General features: G+C 57.0%; 9 protein-coding genes and 1 non-coding gene across 10 annotated transcripts; 4 read left to right on the top strand and 6 right to left on the bottom strand.

The window, feature by feature from the left end:
• Window positions 1–759: 759 nt before the first annotated feature.
• B0H64DRAFT_173182 (uncharacterized protein) lies at window positions 760–1,839 on the top strand. The gene is made up of 2 exons (XM_062798798.1): window positions 760–1,437; window positions 1,515–1,839. Exons 1-2 carry the CDS (start codon window positions 896–898, stop codon window positions 1,771–1,773), a joined length of 801 nt encoding a protein of 266 aa, XP_062657316.1. The 5' UTR covers window positions 760–895; the 3' UTR covers window positions 1,774–1,839.
• On the bottom strand, window positions 1,702–2,755 carry B0H64DRAFT_173200 (uncharacterized protein). The gene has a single exon (XM_062798800.1). It carries the CDS (start codon window positions 2,623–2,625, stop codon window positions 1,906–1,908), a length of 720 nt encoding a protein of 239 aa, XP_062657317.1. The 5' UTR covers window positions 2,626–2,755; the 3' UTR covers window positions 1,702–1,905.
• A 531-nt stretch (window positions 2,756–3,286) lies between these two features.
• On the top strand, window positions 3,287–4,477 carry B0H64DRAFT_442909 (uncharacterized protein; the record flags this gene model as incomplete). The annotated part of the gene is made up of 1 exon (XM_062806674.1): window positions 3,287–4,477. The coding sequence occupies one exon, from the start codon at window positions 3,287–3,289 to the stop codon at window positions 4,475–4,477; it is 1,191 nt and encodes a 396-aa protein (XP_062657318.1).
• Window positions 4,478–4,484: 7 nt separating this feature from the next.
• On the bottom strand, window positions 4,485–6,234 carry B0H64DRAFT_173193 (phosphotransferase enzyme family-domain-containing protein). Its single transcript, XM_062798799.1, has 2 exons — window positions 5,068–6,234; window positions 4,485–4,991 (listed from the first exon to the last, which is right to left on the bottom strand). Exons 1-2 carry the CDS (start codon window positions 5,979–5,981, stop codon window positions 4,493–4,495), a joined length of 1,413 nt encoding a protein of 470 aa, XP_062657319.1. The 5' UTR covers window positions 5,982–6,234; the 3' UTR covers window positions 4,485–4,492.
• A 3,261-nt stretch (window positions 6,235–9,495) lies between these two features.
• On the bottom strand, window positions 9,496–10,411 carry B0H64DRAFT_398735 (uncharacterized protein). Its single transcript, XM_062803971.1, has one exon. The coding sequence runs from the start codon at window positions 10,266–10,268 to the stop codon at window positions 9,579–9,581; it is 690 nt and encodes a 229-aa protein (XP_062657320.1). The 5' UTR covers window positions 10,269–10,411; the 3' UTR covers window positions 9,496–9,578.
• A 1,353-nt stretch (window positions 10,412–11,764) lies between these two features.
• Window positions 11,765–13,061, bottom strand: B0H64DRAFT_360990 (Alpha/Beta hydrolase protein; the record flags this gene model as incomplete). The annotated part of the gene is made up of 3 exons (XM_062801721.1): window positions 11,765–12,188; window positions 12,257–12,602; window positions 12,675–13,061. 3 exons carry the CDS (start codon window positions 13,059–13,061, stop codon window positions 11,896–11,898), a joined length of 1,026 nt encoding a protein of 341 aa, XP_062657321.1. The 3' UTR covers window positions 11,765–11,895.
• A 927-nt stretch (window positions 13,062–13,988) lies between these two features.
• Window positions 13,989–15,738, top strand: B0H64DRAFT_374678 (P-loop containing nucleoside triphosphate hydrolase protein; the record flags this gene model as incomplete). The annotated part of the gene is made up of 4 exons (XM_062802356.1): window positions 13,989–14,008; window positions 14,165–14,915; window positions 14,993–15,202; window positions 15,310–15,738. 4 exons carry the CDS (start codon window positions 13,989–13,991, stop codon window positions 15,736–15,738), a joined length of 1,410 nt encoding a protein of 469 aa, XP_062657322.1.
• Window positions 15,739–15,855: 117 nt separating this feature from the next.
• On the bottom strand, window positions 15,856–18,260 carry B0H64DRAFT_173288 (uncharacterized protein). The gene is made up of 5 exons (XM_062798801.1): window positions 17,936–18,260; window positions 17,844–17,872; window positions 17,688–17,789; window positions 16,596–17,628; window positions 15,856–16,540 (listed from the first exon to the last, which is right to left on the bottom strand). Exons 1-5 carry the CDS (start codon window positions 18,145–18,147, stop codon window positions 15,880–15,882), a joined length of 2,037 nt encoding a protein of 678 aa, XP_062657323.1. The 5' UTR covers window positions 18,148–18,260; the 3' UTR covers window positions 15,856–15,879.
• A 536-nt stretch (window positions 18,261–18,796) lies between these two features.
• Window positions 18,797–18,903, bottom strand: B0H64DRAFT_t116. The gene has a single exon. It is a non-coding gene; the product is annotated as a tRNA-Leu (tRNA).
• A 332-nt stretch (window positions 18,904–19,235) lies between these two features.
• On the top strand, window positions 19,236–19,964 carry B0H64DRAFT_442915 (transmembrane protein 6/97; the record flags this gene model as incomplete). Its single annotated transcript, XM_062806675.1, has 3 exons — window positions 19,236–19,311; window positions 19,408–19,815; window positions 19,876–19,964. The coding sequence occupies 3 exons, from the start codon at window positions 19,236–19,238 to the stop codon at window positions 19,962–19,964; spliced, it is 573 nt and encodes a 190-aa protein (XP_062657324.1).
• Window positions 19,965–20,018: the final 54 nt, after the last annotated feature.

The following is a 20,018-nucleotide window of genomic DNA, read 5'->3' on the forward strand; positions in this document are numbered from 1 at the left end:
AGGTCAGAAGAGCTCTCGCTCGCCGTCATTGCCATTGAATGATGTGAAGACACGAGTTGCCGACTCATCGAAAGGACCACTTTCTCTGCATGCTCTCGCATTCTCCTGCCCGACGCCGTTCTAGTCACCCCCGACCCGGCAATGGACCACGAACACGGCATGGCAACGCTACGGAAAGATGTCGTCGAAAAGCTCGTCGGGGGGCCATACGCCCGGTGGAACGGACGGAGACATAAGCATACGGACGGAGTTTGAAATCATTCGGGTACATGTAGTTACTCGCCAACATGCTCCCAGCCAGTGACGACCACAACGTCGACCCTTGGCCGTCCCATGACATCATGTCAGGTTCGCAAGGTACCTCGCTATCGCCTCGATTTCTGAGCAGCAGTCCCAGGACTCACGATTTGGTGATTCTTTCCGGCCAACATAAATACCTTAGGTACTTCGGGAGGTCCTTGAACTTCAACACGGCAAATGCACACAGCGATTGGTGGTCTCAAGGAGCCATGGCCAATCCCTCAAACTCCCAGACGTGACGACGAGACAACGCTGGCGCGACGGGGCCACGACGAGGGAACCAATAAGGGTTGCAGGGCACTGAGCACCGAGGCATTGCTGTATTTGATCTAGCGTAACAGTCTTGGGCGAGTGAGCGCCATGCACGCGTCAACCAGTGGAATTATTCCCGAGTGGGAGCTCCGCGGCCCCTCTTCGCCGTCGGAAGGCCGATACCGCCTTCAAGTGACTCAGTTATTCGGTTAATGGCGGTTCTTAGGATGATACTGTGTACATCAACCATCAAGGTCCGTAAAAGTGGAGGACACCAGACCCAAATCCAGCCTGAGCTACATCCAAGCCGATAGTTGACGCACGATTTGGAGAAACATTCACGATGGGGCAGTTCTTCGAAGTAATCCCCGAGTATCTCATGAAATGGATCCTCGAACAGAAAATGTTCTGGGTAGCCACCTCCCCGCTCTCGGCATCCGGACACGTCAATGTGTCACCCAAGGGCGGCCTCTACTTCGGTTTGCTGGATGAGAAGACCTTCTGGTACATGGACCTCAGTGGCAGTGGCAATGAGACCATTTCGCACCTCTACGAACCAGACAACGGCCGCATCACCGTCTTGTTCAACTCGTTCGAGGGCCCGCCTCGCATCGTTCGTCTCTTTGGTCACGGGTCGGTGCTCGAGCGGGGAGGCGTGCACGAGGCGGGAGACCAAGCTTTTGACGACTTTGTCAAGAAGCACGACCTGCAGGTCCTCCCGAGCTCCAGGTCTATCATCATCGTCAACGTGCACCAGGTCGCGAGCTCGTGCGGCTACTCGGTGCCATGTTACGAATTCAGAAAATTCCGTAGCACCCTCAACGAATCCTTCGCGAGGAAAGAAGAGAAGTTTGAGCAGGGCAAGTCGGAAGAGAGCAGGGAAAGGTTCGTCTAATTACCTATGCTTACTGCCCGCGTCCCCTGAGAGAAGGAACGCCGACTAAATCATAATTTCGAACTAGGTACTGGGCGTTCAAGAACGCATATAGCGTGGACGGTCTCCCGGGGATGAAAGTCGGCTGCAAGACCGGAAAGCAGGAGGGCATCGCCCCGATCGAAAAGATGGTTGGCCCACTGGCACCGCAGGGATACCGCAACGCCCGGGCATTCGGCATCTGGCATCTCATTCTTGTAGCGGTTCTGTCGGCTATCTGTACTGCCCTATTCCTGCCCCTGTTGCCGGCTACGCTCCAGGGAGCACTCCACAGCTCTGCGTCGTAGGCTCGCGAGTATGTACATACTCCCAAAGCCAGCGTTATCCAGAAAACACATTGCATTCAACTGCCTCCTGGCCCGCATTGTCGCTGCCACGACCCTATGTATGGGTACGTTTTCACTAATTCGACTCAGTCCTTACCACGGGACCTTGTCTCCGGAGTAGCAATAAAAGGACGCCGTGTCTTCGGCGCGCAGCCCGTGCAAAACCACGAGCATGTCCCCGATACTCTTGCTCGGCTCCAGCTGCGCCCCCGCCCCGCCCATCCTCGTCTTGACCCACCCGGGGTCCATGGCGATGATGACCGCCCCGGGCAGCTGCGCCTTGAGGTCCGCGCTCTGGTGCACCGTGAGCATGTTGAGCGCCGCCTTGGAGATGGCGTACCCGGTGCACTTGCGGGCCGACTGGGAACTGAGCCCGAGGCTGGCCAGGCCCGAGGTCATGTTGAGGATGCGAACGTCGGGCGACAGCAGGCCGCCGTCGAGCAGCAGCTCCACCGTCTTGGCCGGGCCGATGACGTTGATGCTGAGCTGGGCGTGCAGCTCGTCCGGCCCGAGGTTGAGCGAGTTCTGCGACGACCCGAGGTTGACGCCCGCCACGTTGAGCAGGTAGTCGATCTTCTTGCCCTCGCCGAGGGTCCGGGCGACGGCCTTGACGAAGGCGTGGATGGACGGGACGTCGCCCGTGTCGCATTCGAGGATGTGGGTGGAGGGAGACGCCACCGCCTTCAGGTCGGTGAGGTCTGAGGATAGAGACCGTGTCGCGGCGATGATGGTGTTGTCACCGGACTGGGCCAGCTGCCGGACGAACTCGAGCCCGAGGCCGCGGTTGGTGCCGGTGATGCAATAGACGGGCATTTTGTATTCTTGGGGGGATTGTGGGTGGTAGGATGAGAAAGATGTCAAACAGTAGTGATAACCAGTCCTTCCCAGCCGAACACTTCCTATAAATACTCAAGTTCACCACGAAATAGGGCCGAGGAGGGGGGGGTTAGGCCGATGTTCGGCACGTTTAGGCTGTGGAGGGATTTATGTCCGCAATCCCCGCACACCAGACTCACAAAGGAAGCTTCGGAGCCACTCGAAACGAATCCACATCCAGCTAACGTCTCTACGTGGAGTTGACGTCGTCAACTCCACCGTGTCACCGTCACCACCCATTCAGCTTTTGGAAAGAAGGGTTAGGGTTCCCCTGATTTGCTCTCTTCTTCGGGGCTGGTCTTGGTAATTAGGAGCCAAGCACTGGCGATGCACCTTCACTTGCTCTAACCTTGTTTGGCACTCCTCAAACGAACCTGCCTCAAAGAGTGCCTGCCTGACCCTGGCTGTGCAGCCTGCGCTTCCCCGATGACACACCGGGCGAGCAAACACACTAATGAACCGGGGCATCGGGATCCAGCAGCATAGATCGTCAATGTTTCCTATTAAAAGGGTGTATCCGCTTCTTACTCGTGGAGCAAACTGTTCTCGAATCAATCCTATACCAAACAACGTAAAGAAACTCCACACTCAGCCCGCCATGTGGAGGAAGAAGTATTACGAAAACCCGCGTCGCCTCGCGCTCGCAGCCGTTGCGAAGGAGACCGTGGCCATCACGCCAACCATCGCATCAGGACTGCCGCATTTGAACCCAGCAAGATCCGAGAAGCTCGACCTATCCACCTTGCCGCCTCTCGACCCATCAAAATGCCCGCGTTTCAAAACCACCACCACCGACGAACCAAACCCAACATACAGCACCACAACCCGCGTCTTCAACCAAGACACATTCGACGCCGCCCTCGCCATGCCCAGCACCATCCTAGAACGCCCACCCACTCCAACAACATCAAAAAAACCCACCCAAACAGCCGAAGCCGACATCCTCTCCCACCTCCAAACCACCGCCGCCTTCCCGCAGCACCTCAACCCAACCACAGCCGCCCGCGTCGCCGTGCTCAACATGGCCTCGGAGCGCAGCCCCGGCGGCGGCTGGCTCAAGGGCGCCTCGGCCCAGGAGGAGGCCCTGTGCTTCCGCAGCACCCTGGCCGCGTCGCTGCACCAACCGCTGTACCCGCTCGCGCCGCGCGCGGGCCTGTACACGCGCGACGTCGTCGTGCTGCGGACGTCGGCGGCTGAGGGGCATGAGTTGATGGTGCCGGAGACGCCGGTGCCGTGTCTGCCTGTTGTGGGGGTGCTGAGTGTGGCGGGGATTCGGAGGCCGGAGGTGAGCCCCGTTGGGGGGGTTGGGGATGGTGGAGGTGGTGATGGCGAGAGGGTGGTGGTGGAAGGGGTTCCGGGTGGTGAGAGGGTTGAGGAGCAGGCGGCCCAGGATGAGGCGGGCGAGGAGCAACCAAAACATGGCAATGCCGCTAAGGGCAAGGGTAAAGCAAAAGCACCCAAGGGGCCGTTCGTGTTTGCCGACCCTGCGGCGCGAGACTTGACAAAGGACAAGATGCGACTGTGCCTCCGTATGGCCGGCGCGAAGGGACACACGATGCTGGTCCTTGGGGCGATCGGCTGCGGCGCGTTCCGAAACCCGCCCGAGGAAGTGGCCAAGTGCTGGCAAGAGGTGTTGGGTGAAGTCGAGTTCGCGGGTGGTTGGTTCAAGGAGATCTGGTTCGCTGTGTACGACCTGAGGAAGGAGGGAAACTTCGAGATTTTTAGGGAGGCGTTCGATGGGAAAGTGATTGCCGCACTTCCGGCTTCCGAACCCCCGGGAAAGGAATGATAGATACTTAGATCCTCATGACAATCTGCTTATCACAGTAAAAGTCCCTGCTGTTGTAGGTTTCGAGCCCGCGCTGCCCCCAGTTTCCTTCTTGATGCCAACCCTGAGCACCTCCCTCAGGGGCAGATAATCCTTGCGCTCGATCGCGTCCACCCATTGCTCGATGCGTCGAAGATAAAACCCGGCACCGCATCGCGACACGGCATTCAGGAAGTCGACCCTCAGTGCGCCCTCCTCCACCTCCATATCCCAGTCCGGCCTGAGCTGCCGCATGCGCGCCGCGTACACCTTGCGAAGCTGGGTCTGCTCGTACTCCATTAGGTGGATCCAGTACAGCTCCGTCTTTCCTTCGTTGTCGAGCCCGTCATCGGGATCGTCGCCGCCGGATACCTCGCTGCCCCCGTTGTTGACGTCTGTGTAGCAGTTGCGGTCGGGCTTGGCCTCCCTCACGGTGCCTCGCAGGAACTCGGGGACTTGTGAGGCCACCCACCGCGGCATTACCGAGGCGCATTCCCTAGTCATGTTGTTAGTTCTGGTTTCGTCCATTGAATTCGAACCAGCAGAACCAGATGGAAAAGAGAAACACGTACCACCCGATGACGGCCGTGACTCTACCGTTGGAGTCCACCAGTATGTTCCGGAGCGACAAGTCGTCGTGCCAAATGACGGTCCGTTCGGGGGGATGAACGATGGCAGGGAAAATCTTGTGTAGCATACGCAGGAGCTTCCGAGCCACCCGCAACGCACTCTCGGCATAGTCCTTGTCGAGCTCGGTTTTCGCCTCGCCGAGCGCAGTGGTGTGCTCCTTGATAATGATATTCAGCTGGGCCCGGATCCAGTCGTGGCTGGAGCTGAAGGGTCCCCGCGGAATCGGGTAATGGTATCGCTGCCCCGAGAAAAAGAAGCTTGACACGATGGGCCCGGGCTCTGGGACGCCGTGGTCCGAGTTGGCGCTGGTTCCTAGCGTCCCGATGCTCCTGAAGCCCTCCCCAAAGTTGCCGCACCGGAACAGCTGTGCTTGGAAGTTGGCCGTCCTGATGGTCAGGGCTTCCTTTTGTGCCATCGACATCTTCCGCCAGCGATAGTAGACCGGCACCCCGGGCATCTTGCCCATGAGGAGCCACTCGTAGCCAATCTCATTGCTTCGGGAGTCGTCAAAGGCCACAAGCTCCGGCACTGGGATGTCGGTTTTGCGGCGGACGAGCTGGAGGGTTGCGGCCTCGCCACGGGTCTTGGTTTGAGGGTCGACAGGCAACGATACCCGCATCATGAAGTGGCCCCGGGGTGATTTGACCTGATAAAGCTTGTTGAAGGCGCCATCTATATGGAAGGAAACGGGACCGCCCGCCTCTTCCTCCTCCGACTTAATGTCACGGAGGGACATGCCTAGATGTCGACAACAGACGCGCTCGACAGCCCGGATGTGAGGGTCTCGCGTCCATCGCGGCTCCGGGCCCAGGCCGTTGTCCTCCCAGGCCAATCCCTCGCGGCTCGCGTCCCGCATGGCTTCAGGCGGGTTGAGTTGGTTATCGTGTCCCTGGCTTTATCTCAGTATTTTGTGCTCACAATCGGCCGCCCATCACATGCATCTGACCGGCGCGTCTCAACTCTTAAACAAGATGCATCGCGTTCGTTTTCATCGTAACATTGAAGCAAAACAACAGAGAAGCAGCCTGAATCCCGTTGACAGTGTTGCCGGTAATCTGTACCGCCAATGGGGGGTGGGCGTCGCACCGTGGATTATCAAACGGCAACAAAATGATTGGATTGTGAAAAAGAAAACGCGATGTGGGACTGTGATGGTCAACAAGCCTCCCATTGGTTGTTGCCCGGCAAGCGACAGACTGATGAGATTGAAAAGTCTCGGCGAACAATTCCATCACACGAACCTCATTTCCATTCACCCCCTTCGATGATGATCCAAGAGATTCCATGTGAAGTCCCATGGCCGCAGGACTCTAGTGCTACAAATTATTACTCCTAGTATGTGCCTCCGCGTGGAAATGCCGCCGTTTTAGGCAGGCAAATGCCGCCCGAGGTACCTACCTTATGCAGCGGCATTTCACAACCCCACCAGACACCATACATCCTCAGGCAGCAAACTCTACATCACTTTCCCAAATGGAACTTACCTCTCCAGCACAAAACGGAGGTCTGTGAAGATCTGTTCATGCCCAGCGCGACCTGTGCCTGTCCTTGCCTGGTGAGATTGTGTCTGTCGCGGACTAGGGAGGAACGGAGGGCCGTCGAAAGATTCGGCCATGCTGAAGGTGCGGATATCATCGTCACCTACCACTTCGACTTGCCCCAGTGTGACATCCTCATATCGTCCTCGCGCTGATCCTTAATACTTATATGCCTAAGTGTCATCCCTCGGCAGCTCGGTGGTCCCGACGAGACAGCTCCGTGGCTAAGCACTTCAATGTATCCTTCACCGGCCCCGTCGATCTAGATACCTTCCACATCAAGCAGGGAGTCTGGCCCGAGCTGCTGATCAAGACTTCGGTATTAATCAAACTCGGTTCTTACACCTAGAGAACGACCGCCCTCCTTACAAAGGCATACACATATACCACATCCTCGTTCTCCTCCCCCCCAACTACCAAACCCCCACGAACCCATTTCCTAAAGGATCGTGGATCACATGCAGTGGTCGCCTCCTGGGGGTCCTGAACCGCGACCTGATCCGAGGGCCTCACCTGGTCGACTCCAGCGTCCGAATCCTGGTAATTCTCCCCGACAATTGGGAATTCATTTGGCAGAATTCCTTGTCTACAGATAGCGAGGCTGGAACGAGGATTCGGACACGGACAACTTGATGGACGCACAACTCATATCGAGGAGCTGTACCCTAACAAAGAAAAGGAAGGAACCAAGCTCTCCCGAACCGGGCAGGAGCAAGAGATCAACAGCGGGAGCGAAGAAGGCGCGGCTGTATGACTAAATCCGGAATTCCGTAGCCCTACCGCTGGGCAGCGAGTGGCACAGGTATCCTCCGCCTTTTTGAGACGGCTTCTCCGGCAATGTCACATCTAAATAAAGTTACTAAATTATTGGTTAGAAGACCCCCTACCCAAATCCGGAATTCCGTAGCCCTACCGCTGGGCAGCGAGTGGCACAAGTATCCTCTGCCTTTTTGAGACGGCTTCTCTGACAATGCCACATCTAACTAAACTGTTGGTTAACAGAAGACCCCCAACCCAAATCCGGAATTCCGTAGCCCTACCGTTGGGCTGCGAGTGGCTCAGGTATCCTCTGCCTTTTTGAGACGGCTTCTCCGGCAATGCCACATCGAACTAAACTGTTGGTTGGAAGACCCCCTGCCCAAATCTGGACAGGCCATACATCAAACGGTCTGCTCTCCGATCCCATCTATCACGCCCTGGGCCCCGCCGTAGGCCCAACCCCTCGCCCCGCCTTAGGTGGTTATACAGGCGGGAAGCCGGGCCAACGATCCAACTTCCAGCCATCTCTCATCTCCGCGCGGTGGAATTCCGAGCGTTTCTAGGGAACTCGAGACCCGAAACCGGCAAGGGGGCTTTTGGGGGCGAGCCGGGGCGTCTCATGTCAATCAGTGAGCTATTTTCGCAAGATACAGGCCGGCCGGCGTCCCGACGTTAGGCTCTGTTTAGGACAAGAAGCCGAGCCAGGTCTGCCCACCAACAGTCCTAACCTCCGGCAATCCCAGTCAGCAGACGTGTTAGGGGCCAGGATAGACTCAAAATAGCGTCGCGAAACACAGCGCCCCCCTCGGCCGCGTTCTCTGACCATGATCTATCCATCCTACACAGCTTCTGTGCTCGTTCAGGACCCTTCCTCGGCACCCCCTCGGCGAGGTTCTCTGGCCTCGAGGATCTAGAGGGCTGAGCTGGGGCCGTGTTATGAGGCGTCAATGTGTTTCGGCCTCAACCACGGGGGCGGGCATCTAGAGACCCCTGGACGCTTTGCCTAGCGACAAAGCTATAGCTGCTGTAAAATTCCTATAGCTCATCTGTATATATAATTCCCTTGCAGCCCATCAATCGATCACCTCTTCTCATCGCCATCATCATCGTCTCATTTCCTCATCTCCAGCTTGCTATCCAATTCATCAATACTATTACTTTCAGTCTTCACATCGTCAGTTCATCGACAACGGCCAACCGCCGCTATACCGTCGCTCGCTCACCCAACCTACAATCCAGTTTCCCCTCGTTCCTCCTTTTCGCCCCGCGGACCATCATGTGTATCTATTACAGAGCCTATTACCCCGCATGCGGCCACTACGGCAAGAGCTGGCACCCGTCGAAGGGAAATTGCCAGATTTTGGGTACTTGCCCCCGTTTCGATCACAACTCCGAGATCGACACCCAGCCCGCCGGGGTTAAATGCAGCAGTTGCAGAAATAAGAAGCAAAAGAAAGGGGGGGGTGGCGGTGGTGGTAAGAGGGATCCGGATGCGTGGATGGAAGAATTCGTTGACTTCTCTGGTGGCGGCTCCTCCTCTGGATATGGGACCACCTACTCTGCCCCGAGGGGCTCTTCAACAAGTCATGGGAGCTCGAACTCTGCCTCGAGGGGCTCTTCAACTCGTCATGGGGGCTCCTCCTCTGCCCCGAGGGGCGCTTCAACTGGTTCTGGGAGCTCGGCGCGCGGTGCTCCTGGTGCCGGGCAGGCACGCTCGCAGGCTGGAGCGCGCTCCGGTCGTCGCTAGGTTCACACCCGGAGATGGATTCTGTGGAGAGAGGCCGTGCTCGCCGTGCCTCTCTTGTCACTTGGTTAAGCAGGGGGGCTAGGGAACGGCAGATGGTTCAGTCGAGAGACGTTGCGCTGGTCGCACCTTTCTCGTCACTAATTTGACTGGGGGTTAGGAAATGTAGCGCTGGTCGCACCTTTCCCGTCACTCATTTGACTGGGGGTTAGGAAATGTAGCGCTGGTCGCACCTTTCCCGTCACTCATTTGACTGGGGGTTAGGAAATGTAGCGCTGGTCGCACCTTTCTGGTCACTCATTTAAGCAGGGGGTCAAGGAATAGGAGGGTAGTAGTCTCGGTACTCAATAAACTAGCACGCTGGCCGTGCCAAAACAGAAGAAATGCGCAGTGACTTCCCTCAAAAGCTATCTTACAGCCTATGGCCACCAGCAGCAATCGAATCCCCAGTGCTCATGAGGATAGCCAGTTCGTCGGGGATAAGGAGCCTCCGGGAGGTTTCGGTGTACTCCTTGACACCGAACACAAGTTCGTGTCCCAGCGCGCCGCGGCCCTCGCCCTCCAGGTCAAAGCGAAGGACTCTGGGGTTGATCTCGACCAGTTCCCTTGCATCCCGCACCCCACGGACAAGGTACAGCACAAATCCGTGGAGAATGACAATGTGACCCCCTACATCCTCCACGTAGGCGTCGATCGGACCGTGACCCTCGTCGCCGTATTGATCCTTGTAGTATCCAGCTGCAAGATTGAACCCATTCTCCCTGTCGATAACGAGGCTCGAGTCGAATTCACTCATGAGGCGTAGGTGGCGAGCGCCAGGGGTAGGCAGGGCGTGGTCGGAGGCCTTGAGAGCGTCGGTGGCGTGCTCGGGGCCAAATAGGCGGGAGACGATCTCAGCCATCAGACGCCGCAGCACAGGGATGGCGTGGGAGCTGAGGCCGGCTTCGGCCCCTATGATGCCCAAGTGGTAGGGCGGCGCGGGCACTGACGGGTCGAGCTGGTGGGGGAGGGTGATGGGGATGTGCATCGCGAGGACGCATGGGGTGTCGGCATCGATCTGGAGCGCGCTCGGGCGGACAAGCTGGACAGGTAGGAGAGCCATACTGGGTACGAGGAGTGGCTACGAACAGAGCAGAGGCTGCAGGGTTTGGAGGTGGAATGTCAGGGAGGGAGGAAGGTTGCGGGAAAGAGTTTGGGAGAAAGCCGTTCGTCTTCCCATCCCTATTTTATACCCATCTGCGTTCACCATCCAGACGTACATGAAGACCAAGGGATTCTATTCGCTCCTTTCGCCCCCCTCAGGCCTCTCTCGCTCGTCCGAACACGGTAATCGATCTCCCCACTTTGTCCCAAACAGCGCGAATCAGAAGCGCGATATGCAGCTTGTCCGGAAATGCGATGGTCGATGGGGGCCAAACACCGCCCCCCATTTCCAGTTTAGGCAATCCATCGAGCAAGGGTATTCCAGAGACGGCAGCGTCAGTGGCTGGGCGCGGGGCTCTGAACGATGGCATTGTTGAAGGGCGACGTCCCGTTAATGCCGTAGAAGGCGATCAGCTGCATGAGGGCGGCGATGCTGCTACCGCCTGCTGATTCGCCGATGACGGTCGCCGCCAAAGCGGTGGATGTTAATCTGTGCCCAGAGGAATGCCAGGCGCTGGTCATACAGACCGGCGTTGGGGGCCACGTCCTAGTCACCAGGACCTCTGGGTGGGAAACCGAACAGTCCTCTACGAGCCAACCGTCAGTTGTAATGCCGAGTCGCCCTGCTGAGCAATTCTTAAAGACATGCGGTGGATCACGGTGTCAGCTCAGGGTTGTGATTCGTGGCTCCGACAATGGGCGTCGGTGCCAAACACAAAAAAAGATATGAATAGATTCCTGACGCAGCTTTTTGGTGTTAGTGTCGACCTTGAGCCCCTTTCCGGGGGTCGGATCAATTCGGCCACTGCTGGCTTCCGTGGGTCCGTCCCATGGGGTGTGGGCTGGGAGTGCCTTGCGGATGCCGTCCTGCAGGGCCTGTGCTTCCCTCATCACACCTTCGAGGTGGTCTCCCGTCCTCTGGTTGGCCTCCGTGAGCTCTTGGGCTCTTTCCCTTGCGTGGTCGATTTCCGCGCGGAGTTGGCCGTACTAGTCGTTTCTTTCTTGGAGGAGTTGTTCGAGCTTCTCTTTCTCTCTCAGCAGCTCCTCGATCCTTTATCGTTGTTCCAGGATCTTGTTTTGCAGAAAGATGAGATTTGGGCCGGCCCCTCCTTCTCCGTTGTGAGTGTGCCAGCGCCCGTCCTCCCGCTGGATCAGGGTAAATACCGCTTTTAGTAACAGTAGGCGATACGGAGATAAGGAGATGAGGAGATGCTTGTCTAGGTCTCGTAAGATCCCTTGGGAAGGTAGCTGTGCTGGCTTCTACGTCCTTAAATACGGCTGTTGATATTGGGGCCTGGGGCGTCAAAAGACTTTACTATTTCCGGAGGAAGGAAAAGTAAATTACTATTACCTATTAAAATACCAAACTAAATAGGAGTTCAGGAGCTGTAGCCTGGAGGTACCAAAGAAAAAAGAAAAAAGAAAATGAAGAACACTGGTACTCTACATGTAGTACTCTCTTTCATAAGTACTGGAGTCCTGATTCCAAACCCTCTTCCCTAGGAATAACTTTGCGTTCCGCGTTGTGACACCTTGCCCTTCAATAAACCAAAACTACCTAACCATTAGGTGACGATATTCAACCGTCATTTTTCTAGCGGCTTTACCTTCACGAACATCTCGAGCGCTACTGCGACATAGCACGTGGCTTCCCGTGCCGCCGGAGACCATGGCGCCATCCGCAGCCACCCATGCGTCAAATCAGCATAGTGCTTCCAAGCGGCCAGCGCCCCTGCCCGGCGCATTGCCCTCGCGTGAGCGATCCCGCCCTCCCGCAGGGGGTCAAAGCCGTTGGTAAAGATGACTGCGAGGGGCTGGCCGTACATGTGAAGACTGCCTTGCGCGCCGGGGTAGACGTATTTGCGGTACGACGGAACTGCTCTGTGTTAGCTAGTGTACCTATGTACCCGGTAGTAAAGGCGTGGGCGGAACAGCAAAGGGCCTCACCGTTTATAAGAGGCAGGTAGTGGTCGATAAGCCCAGTGAGGCCGTCGTATTCCAGGTAGTACCCAGACTTGTTTTCATCCGCTGCCGGGGGGGAGGATGGCGAGTACATCGCCGGGTACAACAGCAATTGTCCCGCGAGTGGCTTTTTGCCCTCGTCACGGCGACGGAGGCAGAGGGCCGCCGTCATACTACCGCCGACGCCGTCTCCTCCCCCTACCACGCGCCGAGGGTGCACGCCCCTGTATCGGCCCCCGTACCCTTGCACCCAGTCGACGACCGCGGAGTATTCGTCGAGCTGTACGGGGTAACGGAATTCTGGGGCCAACCGGTAGTCAAAGGCGAATACCTGCAAGACATGATGGTTAATCGTCAATGCCCGCTATTCTTGGCCGGGGATATGCAAGGGGGGAGGCTTTACCAGGCAACCCGACTTCTCCGCTATAAGCCTCAAGCTATTCTCAAATTCGTCCACGCTCCCGGTGCAATACCCCCCACCATGGCAGTAGACCAGAGCTCCCGCATCCCCCTTTGTTCTTAGTTCTCTCCCCTTCATGGGGTACAAAACTCGGACTGGGATGGCCCCATGAGGCCCGGGGATAGTTGCGGATTCGACTGTGCCGATGGGGTTGATCTTGTGCTTAGGGAGCTTATGGTGGGCAAAGGTTTCCGCGTGTTTTTGCCGCTCCGCGGCGTACCCTCCAAGTCCACCTAGCTCAAGGCCTTGGTGGCAAGTCAAGAACCTGGCGACTGATACATCGAGAGACTCAGCACGGCGGCCGGAGTCTGGGATATCAAGAACGTTCATGTTGAATATAATATCCTTGAGATGAGGTGTGTCTGTTTCCAACTTGTGTTGACCTGAAGTGCGCAAAAAGGTGGAAATACATAGGAGGTCTGATGAATTCCGGGTTTCCATCATTTATATATAGCATCTTGAGCTCGGACCTCTGGCAGTAATCAGCGCCCGTTGATGATGTGATTCGCAAGTCAATGCGTATGTACCAATCAATGCGTACCAACTGCGTCATGGTGGTGTTCCGACTCGGAATATCTGAGCGCCTCCTGAGTCCTATAGGCTACCTCTCTCTGCATACTGAACATTACCTCGGCCCTCGGCAATCCACGCATCACGTCAAACATAACAGGGCCTGAGCACAGCTTGATGTCTGTGTTTCTTCTAGTACCCCTGACGCCGTGATCCGGGATCTTGTAATATTAGGTGCTCGGCCATATCGGCATTTGGCTTAGGGGCCGTACATCATCGGTGAGACGTCGGGTCCGGAATTAGTACTACTAAAGTATTAGTAGTCTATAGTCTAGCACTTACTGGAGAGAGTACTCGCAAAATAAACAACGGACCCCAGGATATAAGTGCACCCTGACGCTTGGGAGAAAAACCCCCAAGGATCATTTCCCGTTTTCCCATACATTCCATCTTAAAGCGAGGAATTGAACATGAACGTGCGTGAAGGCTCACCCCCTCTAACATGTGCCTCTTCGTTGTACAATATCAGCGGTTAAATCAAACAGGTAATAAGTTCATTTTCTGCCTCTGGTTGTTGACTCTCTGGGCGTGTTGCTTGTTTACGGGGCCCGAGACGGTTGCTTGGTGTCACCGCCTCGAAGCCCGCTCTCGAGCGAATAGATACCCTGTCCAGCCTGGCCGTGTCTCAGCCCCCCTGCGGCGAAGCAGCTGAGGGTTCCCCGCACGACCACCCCAACGAGGAAAGACATGACGACTCCAATTCTGCGGTGTGTACCGACTACTTTGTAACCCTTTCATCCACACGTCACGACCAACAACCATCTCAACCTTGGAATATAAACAGCGTCTCCTAGTGACGCAATGGACACCAACGCCAACCAACCCCTCCCACAGGGAATAAACACAACCTCCAACGAAATCAGCCATCAATTCTTCCGCCACTCGTCTGCCAAACGGGTCAACACCGACGCAACCATCGCCAAAGCTCTGAAGGCTGAATACCCCGGCCTCCAGCTTGTAATTGCCCCTTCCTCCGGCATTGATTTGCTGGGGTACGCATCAGCCGGACACGCCAGCTTTACATCCATTGATAAGGCCAGCGACGAGCTGCCGTCCTCGTTGATATGGAAGGTGTATGTGGCACCCGGCCGGCGTATCGACGGCAGCCCCGGCAGACTGGCCCAGAACGTGATATTTGCCAAATTCTTGTACAAATGGGGGGATGATGAGTTCATCCTATACATGGTTGACGGGCGTGACGGGACAAGCTCATACCCTCCGGTGCGCAACAATTATATCCTGACCACGGACACGCACAAGGCGGATGCTCTTGTGATCGCCGCGGGACAGTGGGGCAACGAGCTGCACGAAGAGGTGTGGGTGTGGGACAGCGGCATGTGGACCAAGAGCGCCGAGCTGTACCAGAGCATCCGCAAGTCCACCTGGGATGCCGTAATCCTCGAGGAGAGCATGAAGAAGGCCATCATTGCGGACCACCAGTCCTTCTTTGACTCCCGAGACACGTATGGACGCCTCAAGGTGCCCTGGAAGCGCGGGCTCATCTACTACGGCCCGCCGGGCAACGGCAAGACCATCTCCATCAAGGCTACGATGCACATGCTATACGACCGGAAGGACCCGGTGCCGGCGCTCTACGTCCGGAGCTTCTCCTCGGTATGACACGCACCCACCCCCCAGACTCCACGCTTCCCCTCTAGACCACGTACTAATCAACGCCCGAACACAACCAGTTCGCCGGCCCAGAGTACGGCATCAGCCAAATCTTCCTCAAGGCGCGGCAGTACGCGCCCTGCTACCTGATCTTCGAGGACCTGGACTCGCTCGTGACCGACTCGGTGCGGAGCTACTTCCTCAACGAGATGGACGGCCTGCGCAGCAACGACGGCATCTTCATCGTCGGCAGCACCAACCACATAGAGCGACTCGACCCAGGCATCGCCGTAAGTCCCAACCCACCCCCCCACCCCCCTTTTTCTTTTGTCACCAACCAACCAGACGAGACACACCTCGTTAGGTAGGTACCTAACTAACCCACCACACCGCACAGAAACGCCCTTCCCGCTTCGACCGCAAGTACTACTTCCCCGACCCCGACCGCGCCCAGCGCGTGGCCTACTGCCGGTTCTGGCAGCGCAAGCTGGCGGGCAACCGGGACATTGAGTTCCCGGACCGGCTGTGCGGGGCCATCGCGGGCATCACCGACGGCTTCAGCTTCGCGTATATCCAGGAGGCCTTTGTGGCCGCGCTGATCGTCGTCGCCCGCGGCGGTAGTGATGGCGGTGATGGGGGCGATGGTTCGGAGGGGTGGTCGGCCGCCGGGTGGGAGTCGGTGGAGGGTGATGAGATTGCGGATGGCTGGGTGGGGATTGCTGATGAGGACTTGGATGATGGGGACTTGGATGACTTGGTTTTGTGGGTTGAGATCAAGAAGCAGGTCGCGATCCTACGGGAAGGGATGGAGGAGAAGCGGTCTTAGGTGTGATGAGAAGGCGGTGCTTGGTGCCATCATGGGCGACCCCATTGTTCGAATACGTAAGCGGGAAGGGCGTGGGCGTTGGATTTCTTTGTAACATTGTGTGGTATTCTTATTCTAGTAGAGGAATCAAGCCTTCTATCCTCATGTGTCAAGCCGTCTAATACTGCTGCTATTGGATGTTCTTCGCCTCCGTACAGCCGAGGCGGGACCGCGTACGTCCTTTGGCGAGTGCATGGTGGCCGCACGGTCGGCAGCAGCCCCGACCTCATGCAGAGCATCCATCTTTTCCAGCGCGTCGACAACGTCGGGCGGGGGTTCTGAGCCAAACACGACCTGGATGTCGCCGTGCGGAGACAGACCAGGAAAGTACCTCCAGGATCTGAATCTGGACGACTTGGACCGTCGGGCCCACACGCTCCGTCGCTCCCACAACCCAATGAGTAGTAAAACCGGAGCGTTGACGGCTCGAATGGCAGCGACGTTAATGTTATGGAAGGCGAGGGGCCCGACCAGGAACTTGATGGGCAGCAGAATCAGCATGGCGGCTATGTTGAAGGGTGGCGGATACGAGAAGATGGCATCGCTCTTGACGCCCTGGAAGGTAAGTACGGCGCGACGGAACTGGACCTCGGCTGCTTCGTTGGAGATGATCTTGGAGAAGGTGTTGGTCAAAATGGCAACGAGGATGGTGAGGAATAGGGTGTTGCCGAGGAAGGCAAATGTGATGATCAAGGTCGGACCGAGGATTAGGTGGAAGTCGGCTGCGCGCTCGATCCCTGTGCCGTCAAGCCCGAACCAGATCCTTTTCGTTATTAGCCAGAGGTTCTTGACCCAAACACTTTCATGGATACACATACCATAGCAGCCATTTGGTGATGGTGGCCCATGTCACACCGGTGTTGAGCGATCCTTCACCGCTGGTCCTGGCGAGGAACAGCAATCCCACGACAAAACCGGCAAAACACCAGATGGCAATAAATGTGAGGCGGGTAAAGTCACGCATCATAGCGTGAAGAGCGATGAAGACGATGTTATCGGGCATCAAGGCGAAGGCGATCCGCGTCAGCAAGACAGGGGCGGCGGTGCACAGTACTGGGAGGGCGTAGTAGGCGTCGTCGGAAACCAACAGCTCAACGGCGCGTACCAGGCCGTAGGTGCCATAGATGGCGACAAAGGTGAGGTCGAGGAACGACCACAGGTTCTGGGCATGGACCTCCCAACCATGTTCAACAACGGCCGCAAACTGCTCCAGTACCCACCCCGCTGCGAAAACGTTGAAGACAGTCTCGTAAATACGGACGCCGGCCATGTCGCTTCCGAACCCGTAGTGCGCGACGGTCAGCATGTAGAGGATTAGGAGGACCCCAAAGTGCATCAGCTCTATCACGTTCCTCAGCTGAGGGACAATGAGGCGGTGGTGGTTGAGGATGGCGGCTCGGCGGGGTTCGTACAGCGAGACGGGGTGGTACTTGTAGTGGTCTGGGAGGAAGTCGACGAAAGACAAGGGCGTATACACCACGACCCCCTTATACACAGCGTCCACAACGAGCTGGCAAGCGGGCGACTTGATGAGGAACTTGCTCTCGGAGATGATGGCAAGTTCGAGGGCCGTCAGCTTCCGCTCGTGGCCGCCCCGTTCCTGAATAGCCCATTGTGGACGGCGAGATCGCACAGTTTCGGGTGCTGTGTCGCAAGGGTCGAAGCCGGAAACTAGAATATTGGCGATGAGCAGCAGACCCGAGCGCCCCGGGTGGTCTTCGTGGAAACGGCGCAAGATGCGAGTTGCGAGAAGCTCGCAGAGTATGGCACGCGACTCGTGTACGCCCTGATAGAGGGCCTCATCGGAGCGAGGACGGAGGAACTGAACTCTGTTGGCGACAAGACAGTAAACTGGAACGTCCAGAACAGTCAGTATGATACTCCCCGCAGACGAGTTGTAAGGCACTGACCGATGGCGGGGTCCTCGGGATTGTATAACCGGTCGACGAGTGGCCGTACGATTTGGTGGTCCATATGGGGCGCTCGAAGCTCCTCCAGGGTGTAGGTGTCGTCTAGTCACATGTCAGACTGTTGGGGTTTCGATCACTTGGGCTCGTGGGGCATACCGATAGCTGCGATGACCAGTCGCCGGATCCTGCCATCCTGTTAGCCCGCCGTGTCTTGTCTTAGGTATTTGCCGATGCAGCTTCTCGCATACCTGTGCATCATCATGTAGACCGACATGACGGTGCCCTCCCCGGGCAGCAACACGGCATTGCCATCTTCCCCGCCCTGGGGAGGCAACCGCCGGAGACGAAAGAGAGGCGCCACGGTATCGTTCTCGTCCCCGTGGGGGTTTAGGGCGGCCTCGGGGTCGTCGTCGTCGTCGGACGAAGAGTGGGAGCTGGTATCGGCGAAATCCGTACCCATATCGTTATTGTGGGTGCCACGGCTGGCCTCGGTTCATCGGTCGGGGTTCGACGCGGAGCAGCCAAGATTCGACTTTGGGGATACTTGTAGTTTGAGGACGAATTGACACGAAGGCGCATCGTAAATGCGCCAAAAGTTAACGGTTCGCGGTGGATCTTTTCAGCTTCCCATAACGTAATCTGTCTGCTTCCGGGAGCTTGGCGACCCCTGACAGGGACCAATACGCCATGCGCCTTTCTCACGGGGAGGGCCGTTGTCGCGGGACAAACTCGAGTGCGTTCCCATGGTGTTGGTTTTGGGCGATGCAAGTCAAATGCAGGCGCCCAAGGCCAACCCGATCCATGCGCCAGTCTTGGAAACTTGGATTCCGGTGTTCCTCCCCAAACCGGCAACTGCGGGTGGAGACTTGGACAAGGTACCCTAACCCTGAATTGCATCTGTTCTGGCTGCCTGGGAAAGGTAAATGTAGTATCGCATCACTGCGAGTTATCTCTATTCTAGAAGCAAAACGTAATTCAAGACATGGGATTGAGTATTTGGTCCCGAGGTTATGTTACCATACAACCTATCCTATAAAAGCAGCCAAAACACACAAAAACAAACAATACAAACTGAGAACACCTCGCCCCCCACCGAAGCAAAAGAGTACTGACAAGGGTGAGATTCGAACTCACGCCCCTTTCGAGACCACGGAAACTGTGATTAAGGGTTTATAATTCCTTAACGTGGCGCCTTAGACCGCTCGGCCACCTTGCCGCGATGGTGGATAGAGTTTTCGTGAGAGAGATGTGGTTTACGGAGGCAGTGGGATCGCGGGTGTGCCCTTGTGGAGTTTAAAGGTGCGTGCCGTGCAGGACCCTGCAGGTTGCGGTGTTGGCGGGGCCCATGCTCTTCGACCCCTGCACTTTCGTCCGAACCAATTTTAATGATCGCCAGCCAGCTGAGAGCGCCCAAGAACGCGACGCGACCCAGACGGCGAACTTCCTTGAGCAACCACCTCCGACTCACTGCCCCTTCGCCCGCGTTTAATAAGTCCTGTCCTTCCAACAGCGGAACAGCGCAGGATAATACCTCTCCGATTGCACAACATGACGACCTACACCAACACGTGGAGGAACAAGGTGTGGATGGGATGGTTCTTCCTGCAGGTTCCCATCATCCTCTGTAAGCCCACCACTACCACGACCAGCTTGTGCTTCGGCTCCGTGACCGCGGGGTTCCAGTTCCATGCCCATTCCCAAATCTAACCTTACCCTCCAGTCATGGACCTACTCGACTACATGTGGCCTGCCTGGCTCTACGAGCCCGTCGGCGCGCCCCTGCACGCGGCGCTTGAGATGAAGGAGTGGTACATCGCCAAGTACAACGACCCGATTGTGCAGTGGACGGCGGAGACGGCGTCGGGCCACGACAGCTGGATGGGGCTGTTCATGCACCTCGAGTTCTTCTTCCTACTGCCGACGGTGCTATACGGTCTCTACCGCCTGGTGGTGCAGCGACGGGGCACCTCGGGCTGTGACGAGCTGCTCTTCCTCGTGTACGCGCTCGAGGTCGCCTTCACCACGCTCATCTGCATCTTCGACACTTCCTTCCTCGACGAGGCCGTGTACCCGGCCGCAGTGAAGCACGAGTTGCAGTTCCAGCTTTATTTGCCGTGGTTTATTATGCGTGAGTGCTTGGCCTGTTTTGAACTGTTGAATTTGAGTTTGTATCTGACCATACAACAAGCAACCCTCGGGGCGATTGACATGGCGGTTCGGATCATCGGCCGCATCAAGGCGGCCGACGCCGCCCAAGGAGCTAAGAAGTCCCAGTAAGTGGATTTGGCCTGGTTTCGGCGCCTGACGGAGGACCGGCGGCGACAAGCAGGA

This window comes from Chaetomium fimeti (assembly GCF_033439085.1).
Source record: "Chaetomium fimeti strain CBS 168.71 chromosome Unknown B0H64scaffold_5, whole genome shotgun sequence".
Taxonomy (NCBI): Eukaryota; Fungi; Ascomycota; class Sordariomycetes; order Sordariales; family Chaetomiaceae; genus Chaetomium; species Chaetomium fimeti.